The sequence below is a fragment of the Miniopterus natalensis genome, chromosome 14 (genome assembly GCF_054644295.1).
Source record: "Miniopterus natalensis isolate mMinNat1 chromosome 14, mMinNat1.hap1, whole genome shotgun sequence".
In the NCBI taxonomy this organism is placed as follows: domain Eukaryota; kingdom Metazoa; phylum Chordata; class Mammalia; order Chiroptera; family Miniopteridae; genus Miniopterus; species Miniopterus natalensis.
Window position 1 is genome coordinate 14,891,395 of NC_142094.1, and position 20,816 is coordinate 14,912,210.

Genomic DNA, 20,816 nt, shown 5'->3' on the forward strand with positions numbered 1-20,816 from the left:
TAGATAGATAGATAGATAGATAGATAGATAGATAGATAGATAGATGATGATAGATAGATGATAGATAGATAGATAGATAGATAGATAGATAGATAGATAGATAGATAGATAGATAGATAGATAGATAGATAGATGATAGATAGATAGATAATAGATAGATGATTGATGATAGAGATGATAGATGATAGATAGATGATTGATGATATAGATAGATGATAGATGATAGATTAGATAGATAGATAGATAGATAGATAGATAGATAGATAGATGATAGATAGATAGATAGATAGATAGATAATAGATAGATAGATAGATAGATAGATAGATAGATAGATAGATAGATGATGATAGATAGATGATAGATAGATAGATAGATAGATAGATAGATAGATAGATAGATAGATAGATGATAGATAGATAGATAATAGATAGATGATTGATGATAGAGATGATAGATGATAGATAGATGATTGATGATATAGATAGATGATAGATGATAGATTAGATAGATAGATAGATAGATAGATAGATAGATAGATAGATAGATAGATGATAGATAGATAGATAGATAGATAGATAGATAGATAGATAGATAGATAGATAGGCAAATATAGACAGATTTCCTAAGGGACCAGCCACTTCCGATGTAACGGTGCATTCCAGGGAATCCTGCAGGGAGGTGGCTGCCCCAACAGCTGGTGTGTTCTCTCAACATAGGTACCTTTTGTTTTAATCTGTGAACCTTAATCTTGGGCAGAGAGGACCAAAAAGAACTCAAGTAGGCACCTGATAAATGTGCTTATGTTTATCAGGTTCCTGTAACACACCAGGTTTAACTGAGACCATCTCGTTTCATCTTCCCCACGACCTGAGATAAGGTCTATCCTTGTCACCCCAATTTACGTAAGAAGAAACTGAGGTCAGGGAGGCTTGAGTAACTTGCTGAGGTCAAATTAATGAGAGGAAACAGCTACAGTTAGGGAGAGGGCAGAGCCAACATCTGAACCTGGCGCTCTGACCATTGCAAAACTGCCCTTGCACAAAGGATGTGAAGGCCGGTGTGGTGTGGGCACGCGTTCATTGTCAGTAGTGCCAGGCTGCTTCATGCTGTGCTGAGAACGACTTGCTGAGTGCAACACAGACCTGGGGTGGGTCTGTCGGTCGCATGAACCATGCTCCCATCACTCCCTCCTGAAATACCCCCAAGCTCAAGGCACGTCTCTTGCAGAAGCCTTGCGTCTCTCTCACGTGAAAAACAGGGACAAACCCAAGATTTCCACCAGGACCATAATGCCCATGTATGCTGGAACTCACTGTAATTATCACTGGGAAACCCTCAGCACCCTGCCCCCGACCCCAGCTCCCTTCCGTCCTGAGACACAGCAGAATCAATGTGCACTGAGGGTCCCTGGATCCCGGGCTTACTCCTGCTCCTTCCCAGCTCCGTGTTCTCACCTGGAACGTCTGAGGCACAAACAGCTTAATCTGTAAAATGAGAGGGTTGCACATGTACTGGGGGCAGGGACCAGACTTCCTAATTCTTTAGCATGTCGCAGAGTCTGAGTGAGAACCCAACCTTGGGGGCCAGGAAATAAACACATCAGTGAAATGATAGGATAAAAATAAACGATCCCTGAGACCTAAAGTCAGGTGACTTTGAAAGGACAGGGGGGAAATACGTATGAATATGCACCCAAAGAATTCAGGCCCCCGAGTCGAATGCAAAATCTGGTTCCAAATGGGAAAATCCTAAGAGGCTTTGCTAATTTTTACGTGCGAAAAACCTGGAAAGCAGTAACGCTAGCCACTGGGAGAGTCAGCCTAGAGACAGGCAGCCGTCTGTAACCTGCTACTTCTCAGCCCAGCTACTGGGAGCTGGAGCTGGAGCTGGAGCTGAGACCTGGGCTCAGGTTACGGGGAGTCCAGAGATAACCAGCTGGTGGCCTTTCTCAGAAACCGCCCCAGCTGACTCCCAGCAGGAAGGGGAAGCCGGGAAGGGAGAGGTGGGGAAGCAGGGAGGTGGCAGTCATCATCCCCCCTCCCCCCAGGCAAGGGGAGAGAAATCAACCCCGACTGCTGGTCCCAGCATCCCCAGGCTGGGGCCCTGCCCCAAGCAGGAGAGCTGCTTCCTTCCACCCAGAGCTGAGCAAAACTCAGCAGCAAAACTCCGTCTGTTCAGATTTCAGCGGCAGCCAGGAGAAAGTAGGCGAGAGGAGGGGAACTATGTGGCCTGAAACTCAAATTCTCTGCCGGGCCACTGGCCACTGAACAGGTGTGTGGCCCCAGGCACTGGCCTTTGTGTCTACCCCATGCTCCTGTGCCCAAGCTCGTGGGTGCAGGAGAGAAAGTATCTGTCTACCTGGATCCTCATCAACATCTCTCCCATCAAACTTTTTCACTTTTGCCAATCTTACAGTTTTAACTGCATTGATGTGGGTTACTAGCGAGGTCCAACGCCTTTCCATGTGGTCACTGTGATCTGAAGTCCCTCCTGTGCACTGCTTGTGCATCTTTTCCAACTGATTTGGAGAGCGTCTCCAAGTTCCCCAGACACCAACCCTTTGTCTCTTACATATGGTGCAAATATCTCTGTCTTTTATCTCCTGTTTTGTTCTTCTGTTAAACTCAGCATGGTATATTTTTATCAAGGCAATTTTTAAAAATCTAGTCATATTTATCTTTCAGCTCAAACAGGAATAATAACTTATTTCATTGATTTGAGGATGCATTTTAACATTTCTGAAGTCGGGATCCGTCTTACAAATGAGGAAAGAGTGAAGTTAGGGGAAAGTAACGGGGTCTCTTCCCAGCCTTTCTCCTAAATTATTAACAGAACTTAAAGCTGGAGGAAAAACCATAAATTTATCTTGACATTTCAACTTTTCAACTTTCCCGTAGCTCCCAGTCCTGCAGCAGACATTACACAGCTACTCATCGGCTCAGTATGCACTGGTGCTGGGCTCGGCCAAGCGCGAGACCTCCCCAGAGAAAAGTGTCCCCCTGGCCACACTTGACAACCACCTGAAATTCATCATCGTAATTATCGATACCAGTTAACTCAGTAATGGACCGAGAAGGGAGGGCTGTTTCTTTCGTGTGCTTCAGTTACATTATTCAACCGAACGCTTGTCCTTTGTTCCTTGGAACATTCCTGGGTTTATTCTTGAATATGTTTCCGGTTTGCAAACTCTAAGAACCACGAATAAATCTTTGTCACTTATTTCTAGCCAAAGCCTCCAGACTCTTTTTAAGTTCTCTTGACAAAACAATGGTGTATCAGGTTTAATTTACAGCTTTTTTAGTAGTATATAAAAATAGCGTGTCTTTCTAGCTATGGTGTCTTAGATTTTATGAAATATGAAGTACCCAACTCCCAGGCCTGGGGGTGGGGGGGATAAAAAAGGCACTCAAAGGACCCAGGAAGCCCAGGCGCGAGGAGGTGCGAGGAACCTCATCTGGGTGAGTTCTTGGGCCTCACTCTGCCCCCTGCCCTGACCCTTCCTCTTTAGCATCTAGACCCTGTCTGGGAACTCCTTTGGGCTTCCCCTGCCAAAAGCCTTCAGCTAGACGAGGCCATGCTTTCAGTTCTCGCCTAGATACAGAATGCTCAGAGCTGACAGCCAAAAAAACTGCACCCTCACACCCACGCCTGACAGGCACCAAGAGAAACCAGGAGGGAGATTCTGCCAGGGGCCTCCACAACCCCGCCCCGTCACGGGACTTGTCCTAGAAGCACTCTCCCCAGTGCCCGGGAGAGGGGTCGTGAGCAGCTGCTCCAGAAATCTGGGGCATCCCTGCCCCTGACACCCCAGTTCCTACACAGTCACCGCAACTAGATGACCCAAGCGTATTTTCTGTTGGAACCAACAGAAAAATTCAAGAAGGTTGAGAGTCAGCATGCCAAAATCGGCAGTGCCCATGCCACATTATGGCAGCAAGGACAGGGACGGGGCAGAGGACAGCTCCGAGCACGGGTTTCTCTTGATGTTTAATGACTTCTGCTCGACCCACTGAAAATCCTAGCAGTGAGGGGCGTGCTGTGGGTTGGCTGAATCACTGGAGCAGTGGGGGGATGGGGCTAAAATATTTATCACCTTCCCCTCAGAGGGGGAAAAGTGCAGGGAGCCATGAAACCAATGCAAAGCAGAGTTAACCTCCAAATAACTATTGATATTGATAAATCTTGAAAGATGAAATAAGTGAACAAAATCGATCTAAAACCCTTGATTATACCAACAAAATCATGGCAAAGAATCTAAAAATGTCCTTATGTTTCTCACCTTCAGTAAATAGTGTTTCATTCCCGATAACGATGGAGAAAATAAATTTGAGGACACTTTTTAAAATAAGTTTTGAAATAGCATATGCCATACATTTTCCAATAGATTCTCCTAAAACAAAATAGTAACGAAAGGTGGAGGGAAGAAAAGATTTAGGCAACGTACACTAAGCAAATGCAAAGACGAAGAGTGGGACTGGACCAACTAAAATCTAAGTCAAGATCCTAACACAAGAAATGAAAATGAAATGAGTTGAAGGATGAGGGAAAAGGCGACAGAGCTGCCATTACTTGTATATTACAGATTGTGTTTTGGCTTCTATAGTATATCCCAAAACACAAGCATCTTGTGATTTTTATACTGTCACTGAAGGTTTTCAAGGTCTAGGGGGCAGTCACACTGCACAGCACAGTCTTTCACTCAAGAAGAAATCTGTTAACACCTGTCCCTCCAATCCAGCCCCTCTGACACAGGAGGCTGCAGGGGTCTTAGCAGGTACTCGCCCCCCCCCTCCCGGGGCACACACACCCCCTACCATAGCCCTAGGCTTTGTTCACAGCCAGGATAGAAACAATGCAACACCCATGGGCTCCTGGCACTTTCGGGCTCATGGCACTTTCAGTCTCATGGAGGAGACTGACCTCAACTTAGCAAACAGATCCAGGAGGAGGGGTGGGGGAAGGGTGGGGAGAGAAGGCCAAGTCCATAGAGACAGAAAGGAGACCAGTGGTGCCAGGGGCCGAGGGGGTGGGGGTGGGGGGGGGAGTGGCTGGTTCATGGAGACAGGCTTTCCTTTTGGGGTGCCGACAGTGCTCTGGAACAAGATGTGGTGAGAGCTATGAAGAAAATGGGGCAGGGTGTTGTGAAAGAGGTCGAGATGGGGCTCATTGGGACAGTGGTCAGTGAAAAATTTGACATGTAACTGAGAGGTGAACGATGGGTGGAACTAGCCTCGTGAGGGTTTGGGAAGGAGCAGAGGAAAGCACCTGGGTGGAAATCGGGTTAGAGAGTGGGCAGAGGCCAGCGAAAGCACTTTTATTTTCTCTGAGTGCAATGGAAGCCACTGAGGAAGGGAGAGGCAGGAGCTAACCAGCATGTTAAAAAGCCACTTGGGCGGCTGTGCAGAGAAAGGGCTGTGAGGGTGCAAGTGTGAGGCAGGGGACCACTAAGAACATGGCTGCATTAGGCATGTCTGCAGACGAGTAGGGCAGGGCTGCCATGCTAGGACAGAGGGCTCGGGGCCCCAGGCGAGGCTGCCGTGGTTACTGATGACAGTAGACAGATGCGCAGCTAGAAGGACCACGTCCAAAGGCCTCATTAGGGCACAGACCAGGCCCACACGAGGCACCAGAGCCGGGGCAAGTGTGCAGCAGGAGTAGCTTAATGCTTCAACACCGAGGGGACACTAAGGAGGCGTCTTCCTAGGCCCAGGTCAGGGCTGCTCTGGACGCGGCACAGGCTTAGCCAGCAGAGCCTGGGGAGCCCAGGAGGAGGGAGCCACCTCTCGGCCCAGCTGTGAGGAATGGAGGCAGTGGGTCTGGGACCAGCCGCATGGAGAGCACTCCACAGGGTGGCGCGAGGGCGGGACGGGGGCAGCACCGAGGCACCGGAGATGCGCACCGGCTGGCCGCGTGAGCACGAGGCGCAGAGGGCAGTAAGCCGGCCGCCCCCTGGGCGCAGGCTGGGCCACAGTGCGGCCATGGTCGGACCTTAAAGGAGTAAGTGTGGGGAGGGGGAAGGCGTCTGGTTCCCAGGCAAAGGACTCTGGACTGATACGGAGGTGGTCTCGGAAGAACCTGACACCCACAGAAACTGCCGGTCATGAAGGCTGGGCAGGCCAGGTGGGGAAGCTTCTTGGGTCACGACAGCAGATCAAACACATGTGTCCTGAGTCCTGTGTCCCAGGCAACCCCCAGCTCAGCCCCAGGACACTGGGATAACTGGGCAAGCACAGAGGGGTCGGAGGTCATGAAAGCTGCAGCTCCTAACACGAGGTGTGGGTTCCTGTGCGGGCGAAAGAGCGCAGGGAGGGAAAGAGATGGCAAAGGCCGTAACAGTGCTGGGGGCCTGGCTCGCATCTAGAAGGAACATAATGCTATACATCTTCCCAGTCTCAACCTAATGACACCGATTCCTGTTGAACATCAAATGTTGTCAGAACTGTGACAAGACAGCAAACGTGCTGGCAGCCGAGAGAGCACCTAAGCGAAAGATGTGTGTCTTCCACATGGGCAGAACACCAAAAGATTCTCACCAAAATATAAAGTGAAAACAAAAAAGACAGGCGTGTGTCCTCAGGGGAGTGATGCATCCAGTCATAACTGTCACCTTTCACCCCAGCTTATGTCTGTGAGGCCCCCAAATGTGTGCTCCAGGATCTGTAAACTAGATGACCCACATCACCAGGGTTTGCTCCTACCCTCTCCAGGCACAACTGAGCCAGAGATTCACAGCACAGGGTACACCTTGCCCTGCCCTACTCTCAGCACCTGAGCCCTAGAGACAGCGAGGTGAGGCCTGCTGGGAGCTGGGAAATGTCCCCAGAAAAGAGAGGGTGGGGTGGAAGCCTTAGGGGACAAGCAGGACTGGGGCAGTGGGCAGGAGGAGGCGAAGCATCCTTCCAGGTTGACCAGGATTAAGTTGTGCTCACGGATCCCCAGGCGTGGCACACAGCTCCATGGGGCACAGCAGAGGTTTCCTTCAGGACAGACTTGATGGGGAGGGGCGCCTATGAAAGTCAGGAAGAGGAAGTATCCAGCCAACGGAGCCTGTCCCCACACTCTCCTGCCCTGAGCCACCGGGTGGCTGCTTTGCCCCCAGCCTCGCACCCTGCATTCCAGTCAGCTGTGCCCCTGGGACCTGCCAAGCTCTGTCCAGCCGACCAAAGTGAGCCCCTGGTAATGTTGGAGAGAGGGCATGGGGAAATGAAGAAGTGGATGAGGGCGCAGGTCCTCTGCTGAACCTAAGTCATAACTCAAAAGTGAATGAACAGACAAGCATCAGTCACTGGACCCAAGGTCATTTCTGGACCCAACTCCATTTCTCAGTCTCTAGATGACTGGATGGATTGTGCCCCTTCTGTGAGCACGGCTTCATCTGAAATGGGGTCACAGGGCTCTGGGAGCATTCAGTTGGGGGCAGGCACCTGGTAAATGGGAGGTTCACTGACGAGGTGGGGGGCTGTTGAAACCTTGTGCCTGACGGGAGGACAGGAAGCCGGCATGGTGCACCCTGGACCCTGCAGCAAGAAGCTGCACAGCCTCTGGGGGGTACGGCCAGCCCTCAGTGCCCCCTTATCTGCCCAGACAGTTCCATGGGCAGGACTGAAGCAGAGAGCTGGGATTTGGGTGGGATCCTGACCTGGCGCACACACATTCCTCAGTGTGTTTCCTCCTATTTTCCATTCTTTATAAATCAGAAAATTAATTATCCGGAAAAGAGTCGTCTGCACCAGAAACCCAAATGAGTTAATGTATAATTTATACATGAAAATGCAGATGTCAACGTGTGACAAATCGCAGTAAAAATATTTTTGCAGTTTAATTTTCAGGCATCTGTCTTCCTCCCAGAAGAGACCCCGCACAGCCGATGCGAGGCCCCAGGGCCGGGCCGGGTAGGCCTGGAAAAGGTGCCTGTCCTGTCGTGTTTACCAGCTAGCGATGCAGCTACCAGCGCAGCGTGGCCCATAGGCCCAGCCTTGGCACCAGCCACGCGCAGCCAAGTCATAGTTCTGCCCCTTGGGTCCTGCTGTGTCTTGTTCAGAACTAGGATTTAACAGTCTGTTCCAGCTCTGTGCTCAGCCAGGGATGGAGGGCAATGGACTAAGGCCTCACACTGCAGGGGCTTTGAGCCCCCCGGGGAGCCAAGCAAGCAGATGACGAATGGCAATGTGGCAAGTGCTAGGGCAGGGGTGGGTCCACATGCCAAGCAGCTGCTGAGAAGTAAGTCCTTCCCTGTGCCAGGAGCATCCCCAAAAGACTCTAGGGGAGGGGACCAGTCCTGAAAGAGTCTGTCAGGAGAATGAAGGCAGGGGGACATTCCAACAGGAAGAACTACTCGTGCAGACAGAGGCTGGAGCGAGCTGTCCAGACGGGTGCGCGTGACCTGTAGCACACAGCAGGAACTCTCCAGGGAGCCTTGTGTGGAGAGCAGGAGCTCAGTGCCCAAGGGCCCAGCATGCCCAGAACAGAAGCAGGACCTTGTCCCGGACTGAAAACTTTAAACAGATCAAGTCTGCACTTCACTCTGGAGAACAGACGGGGGCCAGAGGAAGCTTGTGGGGAGTGAACAGAGAGATGGATGGGTTCCACACACTCTAAAGGCAGCGTGCAGAGAGGGCCAGCCCCGAGGACCTTGAGTCCAGCCCATGCCTCACAGCGTGCCTGCTCCAGGACGCCTTCATTCACGGGGGCAGCAGTCCTGAGCTCGGCAGCGCATGACAGCAGGTAAACCACCCGAAATGTAGGCTGGGCCCTTGGAGTGTCTTCTCACACCAGGACTGGCCCTGGCTGAGAACCACCGTGCGGCCCACACAGGAAGGGAGCAGCTGCACAGCTTGGGTGCCCCTGGCCCCTGACCCAGCACCACCGATGGGGGTCAGGACTATGCTTCGTCTTCACCAGGCGGTCAGACAATCTGAGGTCCCAGTGGGGATCTCCCGGAACGTGAGCCTCCCAGAACAGGACAAAGCAGGTCCCCTTTCCCCAACACCATCACCATCCCTGGGTAGCCCCGTCTGCAGCCTTGGAGCCCCACAGACCGGGTCAAAAAATAAAGGCTGGTGCTAATGGGACCAAACGCTCACAGAACAAGAATTGCAAGGTCCAACCCCGCACCACACCAGCGCCCATTTTAAAGAAGAACCTAGCCCCGCATCAGTAATGAGCCCTGGGTAACTCCCCGGCACTTACCTCGCTTGACCTTCGTGGGCCTGAGGCCCTCCGCCTGGGCCAGGGCGTCCCAAGCCTCCCGCTCCCGCCAGCGCCTCAGCTGCTCCTCCCGCATCTTGTAAAAGAGGATGTGCTTCTGCACATCGCTGAGCTCGGAGAGGAGCTCGGGGTCGATGTACATGTCGTGCAGGATCTGCTGCAGCATGGTGCCACCTGGATGCCCACGCCAGGGCAGGCGGGCAGGCGGGACACCCCGGCTCCTCACTCCAGGGCCGCTCCGGGAGCCCCTTCTCCACGCAGCAGCATCACTCTGCCTCAGCTCCCAGCAAGCGGCAGACTCATCGCTGCCCAGGACAGCGACAGGGGCCAGGCAGCAGGAAGCCGAGAGGCAGCCGGGACCCTACAGGGGAGGCAGGGCCAGGAACAATCTAGTCCTCCTGCTGGGTCACCAAGCACCGCATCAAGGCGGCACCTGTATCTGGCTTCCCCTGGGACAATGGGGAGGGTCAAAGCCTCCGGCTCCACGGGACAGTGCTCAGGCACAGCCCTGCCTGGGCCACGGGTGTCGAGTGATCTGTTAGTGGAAGGTAACGATGACACCAGCTGTATCGATGACACTGCCCCGGCCTGCCAGGAACCGATCTCTCCTGCGCAGGTAAGAGGAGCAGGAGGCAGCTTCGCCTACTAATTCCACGTCTTCTGAGCCAATTTGAAGCAGGCCGGCGCAGCGAGCCAGCAGCTTCCAGGCTCCGCGGCCGCTCCCCATTTCCAACGCCCTTCTGCAGGACCTTTGGCGTCCTGAGGTAGTGCTTTTAAAACTCTGCCTGAGGGGAGCAGAGAGCTTTCTGCTGTTGTAGCCAAGAAAGAAGACAAAGCGAGTCAGGAGGGACAACTGAAGGGGCTTTAGGGCGGAATTCAGGGACACGGACGGCAGGCGTCCTCTCTTCTTTCCCTAGAACGAGGCTCCAAAGCTACGCCTGGGCTGCCAGACGAGCCCCAGCTTTGGTGGTCGTTGCTGATCTTTTTGTTGTTTGTTGCAGGTGTCTGGAGATGACCAAAAAGAATGAAACCGCATATTCTGGGCGCGGGGAACTCGCCGCCCCCGGGCAGAGCGGGCTGGGGCTGGCTTTCGGATGGGTAGGAGCTGCGTTGCTGGGACCAGAAGCCAGCCCTAGGGGCCCAGGGCCCCTCTCCGCTGCCCCTGAATCCGGGTAAGGACACTGGGGCTCAGGAATCAAGCTGTCATGCTGGGACTCTACCCAGTTTTCAAAATTGACATCCACTGGCAACTAATGAATCTTTCGATGGTTTGAAAATGTAACCCAGCCAGGAGAAAGTAAACGGGACGTGGCACTGTGCCTGGTGGCGGGGGGCCCTGCGCCTCCCCCCAGTCTCCACAGGACCGAAGGTGGGCCGGGCGCCCAGGAGTGACGAGCAGCGACAGGAAGGGACATCGAGGGGGTCCAGATGAGCTTTAAGCCCACAGCGCGGAGGGGAGCCCGAGGCCCGCTGCCCTCCCCGAGCTCCGGCTGGCTCGTCCGTGGCCCGCACCTCGGCGCGTGCACTCAGGTCCCTGCCGCCTGCACTGCGGCCCGGGCCGCTTCTCTGCACACACCCCCCCCCCCCCCCGCGTCCTGACCCCTCGGGCTCTGGGACCCAGAGCCTTCTCCAGCCTCCTCTGCCGCCCAGGCAACTCCTCCCGGTCGTGCCCGCCTGTGGCCGGCGGGACCTGGGGCGCAGCGGAGACGCGGGAGGAAGGACTGGAGGAAACGCGGGGGCGGGGGGGAGCCCCCTGCCCCTTCCCGGGCCCCCGCCGCCTGCACGGAGAAGGCGGCAGAGGGCACTGCAGGGGCGGCCGGACTGGGCAGGCGGCCTGTGGGTGCCCGCGCGGTGTCCGCGGGTGGTGGCGGTGTCGCCTGCGGAGGTGACGCCGTCCGGGAGGGTGGGCAGTGGCCAGCGGGAACGACCTCCGCTAGCGCCCTGTTTGGGGCCGCAGGGGCGGGGTGCTGCCCGGCACTCCCAGGTCAGTGGGGCAGGAGGCCAGGCGGCCCGGGGCGCCGGATCCGGTTTCCAGAAGGACGCCCTGGGGGCGCGGCCCGAGCCCGGGGCGCCGCGTGGCGCCGCCTCCCGCCCGGCGACCGCCCTCCCCGCGGAGCCGAGCCCAGGCCCGGCCGGGGGCGCCCCCTGGCGGCCGCGGGGATCGGGACAGCCAGCGCGCGGGACGCCCTGGGACCCCCGGGACCTGGAGGGAGGGGGCGCAGGGCTGCTATGGCCGGGACCCCAGGAGCAGGGGCCGCGCACCAAAGCAGCCTGCGGTGGTGCCGCCAGGGGGAGCATCTGGCGCCTGAAACCGACGGGGGCGGGAAGGGGGGGCTGGGGTCTTCAGCCAAGGGTTTCTGCCTCGGGTCAACTGGTTTTATTGGGTTTTTGGTTTTCTCTGCCCCGTGCGGTGTGTCTGACTTTGCATGCCAACGCAACTTCCTCTGGGCCAGGGGTGAGCGCATGCGATGTGCGCAAGCCCCTGGGAACCACCTGGATGCCCCCCCAGTGTGGAGCACTGCACCTGTCGCAAAGGAGGGGGTCGGGGGCAGATCGGCCTTGGCAGGGAAAATGCCCACCGCAGACAAAGTGAAAAGGCGACGCGCAAAATGTCATGCACAGTGTAATCCATTTTTTAAATTCTGTGTTTATTTTGTGTAGACAAAGGAAAAAATATCAAAGAACGCACATGGTTTTCGCTCTCTTCTGCAAAGGGGAGAGAGAGCACTTTAGACAAGTCTGTAATTGTCTAATGCCACGAGTAAAATACGTAATTCATATGACCGAAATAAAACGTCAAACGTCCTTTAAAAACGTGACTCCAAAAATTGGCTCCTGGAAGTCCATGTTGTGGGTCAGGCTCAGCCGCGTCCATACCAGCACCCATGGCCAGAGAGGGACCTGTGCAGGCCCAGCCGGGCCTCCGGAGCCAGGGAGGCTAGCCTGATGGGGTAGATGAACCGTTCGTGTCACTAGAGGTTCTGAAGCTGGAGGGGGCTTGGAGGCATTTTTCACACAGCCCGCTGCTGGCTTGGAGAGGAGCCTGCAAGAGCAGGAGGCAGGGAGAATGGTCAGCAAACTTGGGCCCAAGCCTATGACAGAGGACGGAGGTGATAAGCGCAGGGGGGAGTTGCCAGCAGGAATCAAGGAGGGCAGAATTGGGACACAGTCCTCATCTCAGAGCCTCCTATCAGGTATCTCTGATTCCACCTAAAAGCCTCTTAAAACTGAAATCAGATCAGAGCTCTGCGAAAAACTTTGCAGTGGCTCCCATTTTATTCAGAGTCAAAGCCCAAGTCCTGACAGGGGTCCTTGATCTGCCTGACTCCCCCACCTTCTCAGATGGCCCCTCCCCCCACTCTCCCTCCCTCCCTGGCTCCATCCTGCTGGGGAGTCCCCTTGGCTTTCTGCAGACTAACCAGGCACCAGCCCTCCCCAGGGCCTTACACTGGCTGTTCCCTCTGCCTGGAACCCACATGGCTCAATCACCTCCTTCAAGTCTTTGCTCAAACTTTTAGCTCCTCTTTACTCCTGATCCTCCTAAAAATATCATTTTTGTTATTTGTTTGTGCTTTTGAATGTCTCCCCTTCAAAGATAACAAGCACCTCAGGGGTGTGTGCTCCACCGATGCCCTCAGCGCCTAGAACACTGCTTGGCGTGCAACAGGTGCCAGATAAATACCTGTTGGAAAGAGAATGAATAGAGGAAATTTCAAGGTGGAATTGATTAGAACTGTGCAGACGCTGCAGAGGCATCCAGAACAGGATTCTGGAGAGGGGTTGCAGGAGACGTGGACCTGGGAGTCACGGGCAGATGGGCTGAATCTGTGGGGCACTAGGCCGGCTGCCACGGCCGTCCTCACAGACGGTAACCACAGGCTCCCTCGAAGGCAGGGTCAGGGGTTGGCCAGAGAACCCCGTCATCTCGGCCTTGGAAATGCCTGGGCACAGCCTCGTAAGGATCAGCTGCAGGAAGGCTCTCCTTACGTTTTGTCTACCTCCCCTGCCCTTAGTCACTTGGGAAAGCTGTTCCCAGGAGCACATTTAGGATCTCACCTGGTATCAGTTTTGCAATCCAAGGGCTCAGTGAAAGTCTAGAGTAGTTTCTGCCTTGTCACCAGCTAAGCTCTACTGAAAAATTACGGCCATAAAAATCAATAGTGTCCCTGTACAAGCGCAACAATTACTTAGGAAATACAAGGTGACAAAGATCCCGTTCACAGTGGCAGCCAGATAGATATGAAATCCTGGGAATGAATTTAACACTGTGAGGACCTGGTCAGGTGAGGCTGCAGCCCAGGAAACATCCTCACTGAAACCTCACCACGGACTCTGAGCCAGAATCGCCTCGCGCAGCTGTTCCTATGACCATCAGAGTACATATATAGTTTTAATCTGCTGAACTTCTGGGCAATTTGTTAAACATCGATACATAACTAATAAAATCTCAAATTAATTTATGCAGTTAATACAATTTCAAGCCAAACCTGAAAATTAATTGGGAAGTGAGGAAGAGGCTTGATAAAATGATTCCCAAGTTAGCCAAAAAGGTTAACAGATGAGGACAGCTTAGAAAATAGTGAGGAATGCTGAACCCTACTGCCAGCATCCAAACGTATAAAATCAAACCCTTCAGTTCTGACACAAGAACGGGCAGGTTGAAGTGAGAAAGCCCAGGCACAGGTCCAAATACATATGTAATTATTTAGCATATGATCGAAATGGTGGTTAATAAAAGGGGGGGAAGGTGGATATTCATTCAATAAGCAGGGCACACATAATTAGCTCGATCCTCACCTGTTACCTGTGATCCTACCAGGACACCCCCCCGTGGTTATGATCTCTGGAGGTCCTGTGGCATATATAAGATTAATTACCATAACCATCAGAATCGTGAAAATTTCAAAATAATTGATGGGCTCAATAAATGGGGTTTAGATGAATAAATCGTGGGACATCCATAGGATAAAATGCTCTACAGCCATTAGAATTGATATTTCAGAATATCAGTTGGCATAAGACGGTGCTCACGCTGTAGTAGTAAGGGGGAAAGCAAGCTGTAAAATATTATGTGGAGTATGGCCCCGGTTTTATGCATCAGGAAAAACCCTATTTGAACCCCTACTGCTTTCTAAGGAGAGTGAGCAGATCCTGTTAAGAGGAAAGGCCCTTGATCTAGACACCTTGCTGGGTTCAGATATGCACGTTTGGGAGGCCAAGCTGGGGTGAGCTGCCACCCGTGGTTGTGGACCACCCGGCCCCAAATCTTTTTTTTTTTAATTGAGGTAAGATTGGTTTGTAACATAAGTTTCAGATGTGCAGCATCTGTATGTACCACATCGCGTGCCCACCACCAAAACCTAGCTTCCATCCTTCAGCACGCCATTGATCTCTACCCATTTCGCCCTCCCTCACCCTTCTTCCCCTCTGGCAACCACTAATCTATTGTCGGCCTCTATGAGTTTGTTGTTGTTTGTTTTATAGTCCGCATATAAATGAAACCATGCAGTATTTGGGTTTTTTTCTGACTGATCTTACTTCACATAATTCCCTCAAGATCCATCCATGCTGTTGCAGATGGCAGGATTTCACCTTTATCACGACTGAGTAGTATTCCATTGCATATACACACTTCTTCTTTACCAGTCATCTGTCAATGGACACTTGAGTTGCTTCCATTTCTTGCCTATTTGTAAATTTGTAAACAGTGCTGCAATGAACACAAGGGAGCATATATCTTTTTGAAGCAGTGTTTTTGTATCCTTCGGATAAATACCCAGAATTGGAAGTGCTGGGCCATATGGTAGCTCTATTCTTTTTTTCTTTTTTTTTAATATATCTTTATTGATTTCAGAGAGAGGAAAGGAGAGGGAGAGAGAGAGATAGATACATCAATAATGAGAGAGTCATTGATCGGCCGGCCCCGACCAGAGATTGAGCCCGTAACCCGGGCATGTGCCCTGACCGGGAATCGAACCCCGATCGCCTGGATCCTAGGTCGAAGCTCAACTGCTGAGCCATGCCCAGCCGGGCAGTAGATCTATTCTTAATTTTTGGAGGAACCTCCATACTGTTTTCCATAGTGGCTACACTAATTTACATTCCCACTAAATCTTTACCAATATGACATAACACACAAAATACTTGCTGTGCGTAGATTTCTTATTTAGGAGGAAAGAAAAGCAAACTTTATCCAGTTCCTCCAGAACAGAGGAGGGACAAAACAGAGGCCACTAAGGGGAACAGGAGTTGGGGGCACATGGGCTGCAAGGAGCAGGAGTCCCTGGAATAGCAGAATTCATGGGAGGGCGTAGGGCTTTCTCCCCCATGGAACTGGAGGGATCCAAGCAAGGGCACCCACGCTGATACTTGCAAACAAAAGCCAACTGCACAGACACACACTTTATGATTCTGGTTTCTGAGCACAGGGTTGCAGCCAGCCAGGCCTGGCCACCTGGGCAGTGCCACAGCTCCTTTACCCCTGTGTATCTGTGTAAGTCATCGGGATGCTGCACAGGGCTCTGTCAGCATTCAGGGGGTGCTGCGCAGGGTTTGTCAGCATTCAGGGGGTGCTGCGCAGGGCTCTGTCAGCATTCAGGGGCGAGGCAAGTTATGCGAGTCGGCCAAGAGCACAGTAGGTGACAATGTGAGTTCTGTTTTCCTGCTCCTTAATCTGGGACCTGGTTCCTCACTCACCTGGTGAATCAAAATATCAGGTTGGTGCTGGCTGTGGTAGCTAATTCTGTCTGCCCAGCAAGCTTCCCTAGACTCCTCTGGGTTAAAAGACAAAGTCCTGAATCCCAGGCAGGCATGGGACTTGGGCCTGGGTTTGATAGAGAAACACTGGGAGAAATTGGCTCATTTTCTACCTGTTGCTAACTTGGGGCTGCTGGAACTTGTCTGCCTGCAGGGAGGAAGGTCTGTGTTCAGCAGGAGAGAACAGGGGCAATATGAGGCCCACACACAGAGAAGCCGGGCTGCCAATGAAGGGAAACACCCTGTCCCTGCCAAGTCCGTGCTAGCCCCCAAGGCCTGGCTCCTCTCAGTGAACCTCCCGCTGTCCCTTCCTGCCATGGCAGCGGGTAAACCCCTTTTGCTTAACCCTGTTTGAATTAAGGTCCTTGCGACCAGCGTGTCCTGACCACCCCAGTAGCTTGGCTCTATCTTGCCCAGGATGCTGCAGAGATGGACAGGACGGGACACGAAAGCTCAGGCACCTGGGCCAGACCACCTCTGAGGCCCCTTCCAGGCAGTCCTCCCAGGCTCCCGGGCTCTCTGCAGCCGATCACTTCCTCACCGCCCCAGCCCCCTTCCTTAGCCTCACTCTGGAAAACCAGGGACACAGTGGAGAAAGGCATTTTCTAGAGGGTGGAGTCCCCGCTCCTAGGACGCTGAGTCCCTCGTGCCTGCTCACAGCTAACGGAGTAGGACGCCCTGGGCCCTCAGGGTGGAGGCGGTACTGAGCTGGCTGCGGCCTCTCCACCACAGACAGATGGCCTGCCCTTCCCCGCACCCTCTGCCCCGGGACCCTCCCTGGAGCCATTCCTGCTAATGAAAGAGCACTCGACTGACTCCTTCCGATTTCCCCTGGATGCGGCCCCTCGGCACAATCTAGCGTATCGACTGTCTTGGCCCCGGACTGATTCTTATTAACTCGAAGGGCAGGAGGCAACTCTGGGGCCCCAGATGGCAAACAGGCTTACACCATGGGCAGTGCCCCTGGCAGGCAGGGCAGCCACCCACAAAGCCCTCCCAACTGTCCCTCAGCTGCAGCCACAGCTAACCACAGGCCCAGACCCCCCAGGCCCCAGGCCACCTGATCAGTAGAAGCAAGAAGCAGCGCCTGCCCTGCAAGCAGCTGAGGCTGGAGGGAGCCTGGTTCCCAGAGCAGGTTCTCACACCAGCGGAGCCCGGGCCCCACCCCACGCCCTCCTCAAGGGAGCAGCCAGGGAAGAGCTGCTAAGATTTCCTACACACCTACTGTGTGGCAGCAGGCGCTGCGCCAAGGGCTCTATTTTTGTATCTCATTTAATTCTCAGAACAAGATTATGAGGCAGGCAATTGTATTATCCCAAGGTCGTTTTTATTGTCCAGGTCACACAGCTAATGAATCTAGAACTTAAATCCAGGCCTTGTTGAGCCCTAACAGGTTTCTGCCCTCCCACTGCCCCCACCCCTGGGCTCTTGTTTTGAGATAGACGGTCATTTTAGGGCCACGTAGCTGTGCCCACGCTTCCCCAGTGCCAAACCTGTAGGGCACTGACAGGAATTAGTGCGCCACCTGCCCCCCATAGCTCTGGCCCTGTGAGAGTCCACACCTCCGCCCAGCAGATGAGGTGCCCACCGCCTCCAGGTCACTCTGTGGAGCCGTGAGAAGGCTCAGCAGAAGCTGTAGGTTGGCAAACAAGCCCACTGCAGACTGGGCCCTTGGTTTTGCTACAAAGAGAGAAGGCAGGAAATCCAGTTCCAGTCTTCATTTCCCAAAGCTGTGGAACTTGGGGAACAGACCACTGGTGTCCTATGCCTGGCCTCTCCTGTTCTTCCTGGGCACATAGCTAGACACTTGCCAGCCCCTTGTAGGTCAGTGTGGCTTCTGATTCCTGGCGAAGGGAATGTGAACACAGGTGGTGTGTAGGCCATCCAGGCCTCACCCTCTTACCCATCCACGAGCTGCCACAAGATGGAAGGAGTCTGGGTCCCTGAAAGACTGTGTGGAGTAGAGCATTAACCTCCTCGGCGCCCCTTGCAACCCACCAGCAACTGTGACATCAGCAAGAAACAAACATTTATTTTTCAAAGCCACCCAAGTTTAGGGGATTTTGCTATAGCGGTTAGTCTATCCTGACTCTACCCTTATGCAACGGTCCCCACACTTGAGCATACATTAAACACAGAGTGCTGGGCTCTGTCCCAGAGTTTCTGATTCCACAGACCTGGAGTGAGACCACAGAATTTGCGTGTTTAACAACTTCTTGGGCTGCTGGTCTAGGGACCACACCTTGGGGACCACTGCACTCCTGCCTAAGCTGCAGCTCTGGGATTACTATCTCCACTTCAGAGGAAACAGGGCCGGTTCCTGGCTCTTTCATTGCACCACACTGCCTCCACACTGTGCAACGCTCAGTGTGTGCCCTGCACCTCCCCACTTTCTTGCTCACGGTGTCCTGTGAGTTAGTGTCATCAGAGGGAGGGAGAACATTCCTTGGAGTGGAAGTTGTGGGCTGTGAACCCAGCTCTGGCACTCAGCAGCCATCCTGGCAAGGCAAATTCTGTTCTCACCCTGGGCAAGCGCAGTCTCCACTCACGCAAAATGGAGAAAATGGGGTTCATAGCTCTCTCCTCTTACCTCGATCCCACACACATCCCACCAGCCCAGATGTGCTGGGCCCATAAGGGGTTTTATGAGGATGTCGGACTGTCACACTTTAGTAGCAGCTACTTGGGATTGAAGAGCTCTGGTCCTAGATGTGGTTCCAGCCTCACACAGGAGAACCACAGCGGACACTCACCATACTGCGGCCTCCAAGGCCAGCGGCTGATGTCTATCCCGGTGCAGCCTTGGGGAGGAAGGGGGTGGGGTAGGAACAATTGCAAAATGTAAATGAATACCTTTGCCAGGTGCAAGAATTGTGTTGCAGGGAGGAAGTAAGGGGGAGTTCATCAGCCAGGGCCTGGGCACCCCCACAGCCCAGCTCCTTAGAACTCCCTACAGGTTCTCTTTCATATGGGGATACCACCCAAGTCCCCCCACGCCCTGCAGCTGCCCAGAATTGCTTAACGATCCACAGAGGGAGGAAAACTCACTTCAAAATGCAGTTACCCTGGAAAAGAGATTCGAATGCACACACTGCGAGCGAGGTGTCTGGGACTCGGCCAGAAGGGAAATGGGGAGAGTGACACCAGAACCTGTCCAGACAGTTGTTCCAGGGAGTGAAACGTTAGGGTCTCCTGTTAGAAGAATGGTTTAACTTTTAGAGGAGGTGGCTTGGTGTTCTGTTGACTATGGTGTTGATTTCGTCCTCAGAGCCCAGGGGACACCCACACTCCTGGATTTGCCATTGGGTGGATGGTGGTGCCCTCAGCTGAGATGGGGAGACGGGAGGAGCAGGCTGGGGAAGAGAAGACAGATTCGATCCTGGATCCAGTTACTGAGGTGGCTACAGGAGTGGGCAGGAATTCCGGGCAGCAGACAGCCTGAGTCAGCCACCATTCATCACTGGGAGGGCAGCCGGTGCCCCCAGGGCACCTCCCGCTGTGGCTGCCCCGACCCAGAGCACCTGGCAGATGCTTAACCCCCAGGACCCAGAGCACCTGGCCCATGCCTAGGCCCCAGGACCCAGAGCACCTGGTAGATGCCTAACCCCCAGGACCCAGAGCACCTGGCAGATGCTTAACCCCCAGGACCCAGAGCGCCTGGTAGATGTCTAACCCCCAGGACCCAGAGCACCTGGCCCATGCCTAGGCCCCAGGACCCAGAGCGCCTGGTAGATGCCTAACCCCCAGGACCCAGAGCGCCTGGCAGATGCCTAGCCCCCAGGACCCAGAGCACCTGGCAGATGCCTAGCCCCCAGGACCCAGAGCACCTGGCAGATGCCTAGCCCCCAGGACCCAGAGCACCTGGCAGATGCCTAGCCCCCAGGCTCTGCTTGCAGTGAGAGATCGATCGGTTCCTCTGGATTTGCTGCCTGGGTCCTGTTTTGAAAAGTGAGCTCTGCCAGGTGGACAGAGAGAGGAAGGAAATTTGAAAAAGCGAAAAAGATTCTGGGCGTCTCGGGTGGAAAACAAGGAAGGTGTTGTTTAGAGCACATCCTGCCGCTCACCTGACTGACTTTCACTGCCTTTGAGCGCTTCTAGAACTCTCCAAGTTGTAGAGTTCATGCAAAATACTTGTTGTCTGTGGGCATGCATGCAGTATATCGCAATGAGGCTGAATTGACCCCTTCCCCCTGAAAAAAAAGGCACTCAGCATTCCTTTACTCCACATAGGTTCACTATGATTTCTCCTTTAAACTGGTCATTAATTTTACCAGCTCCACCATTTAATTAATGAGTTAAATAAAACATTTGACATGTGCATATTTAACATTTATATGAGTGATGCCTTTTTTTAAAAAACTTATGTCTAACAGAGGGCAGAGGAAGGGGCACTGTGGTCTACGCAGAGCAAAATCCACTCCCAGCCCCATCCAGAAAACCCCAAAAAGGAGATTTTCACACCTCCAGGGACAGGGTGCTCAGTCCCTCCCAGAGGCCAATCCACTTATTTCTATATTGGACCCCAGCTGTGCGGATTTTAAAAAACAGAAAAGAAAAACAGAGGTAAAACTAAAAGAAATACAATGCTCTCACCCCACTACCATTAAGATGAACAACAGCTTGTGCCCAAAGAATCTACAAACAGGGCCAGCAACCCTGGACTCCCTGCAAAGGCACAGGGAGGGGAAGACTGGGGTGGCCTACAAGGTGAGGTCGCCGGGCTCACGCTGCCTTGGGCCAGAAGCTGGATGGAGACACTGTTTACTTAGCTGACTTCCTGACCTTGGGGGACTTCCAGCATGTTTTTAGACATGAACTTTTCCTACTGACATCTCAGAAGGAAGGTGGGGGT

The 20,816-nt window shown here is 53.4% G+C and overlaps 1 protein-coding gene across 4 annotated transcripts in view; it reads right to left on the bottom strand.

Annotated features, from left to right (window-relative positions):
- Positions 1 to 9,444, bottom strand: part of SH2D4B (SH2 domain containing 4B) — a 76,815-nt gene extending 67,371 nt beyond the window's left edge. For 2 of the 4 annotated variants that reach the window (XM_087824125.1, XM_087824124.1), the window contains exons 1-2: positions 9,191 to 9,444; positions 7,931 to 7,933 (exon numbers count right to left, since the gene is read on the bottom strand). In XM_087824125.1, the coding sequence (XP_087680251.1) occupies positions 7,931 to 7,933; positions 9,191 to 9,374 (187 nt within the window). In that variant the 5' untranslated portion in view covers positions 9,375 to 9,444. The remainder of the gene's footprint in view (positions 1 to 7,930; positions 7,934 to 9,190) is intronic. The other 2 variants (XM_087824123.1, XM_087824122.1) reach the window with 1 other exon arrangement.
- Between the last annotated feature and the right edge of the window lie 11,372 nt (positions 9,445 to 20,816).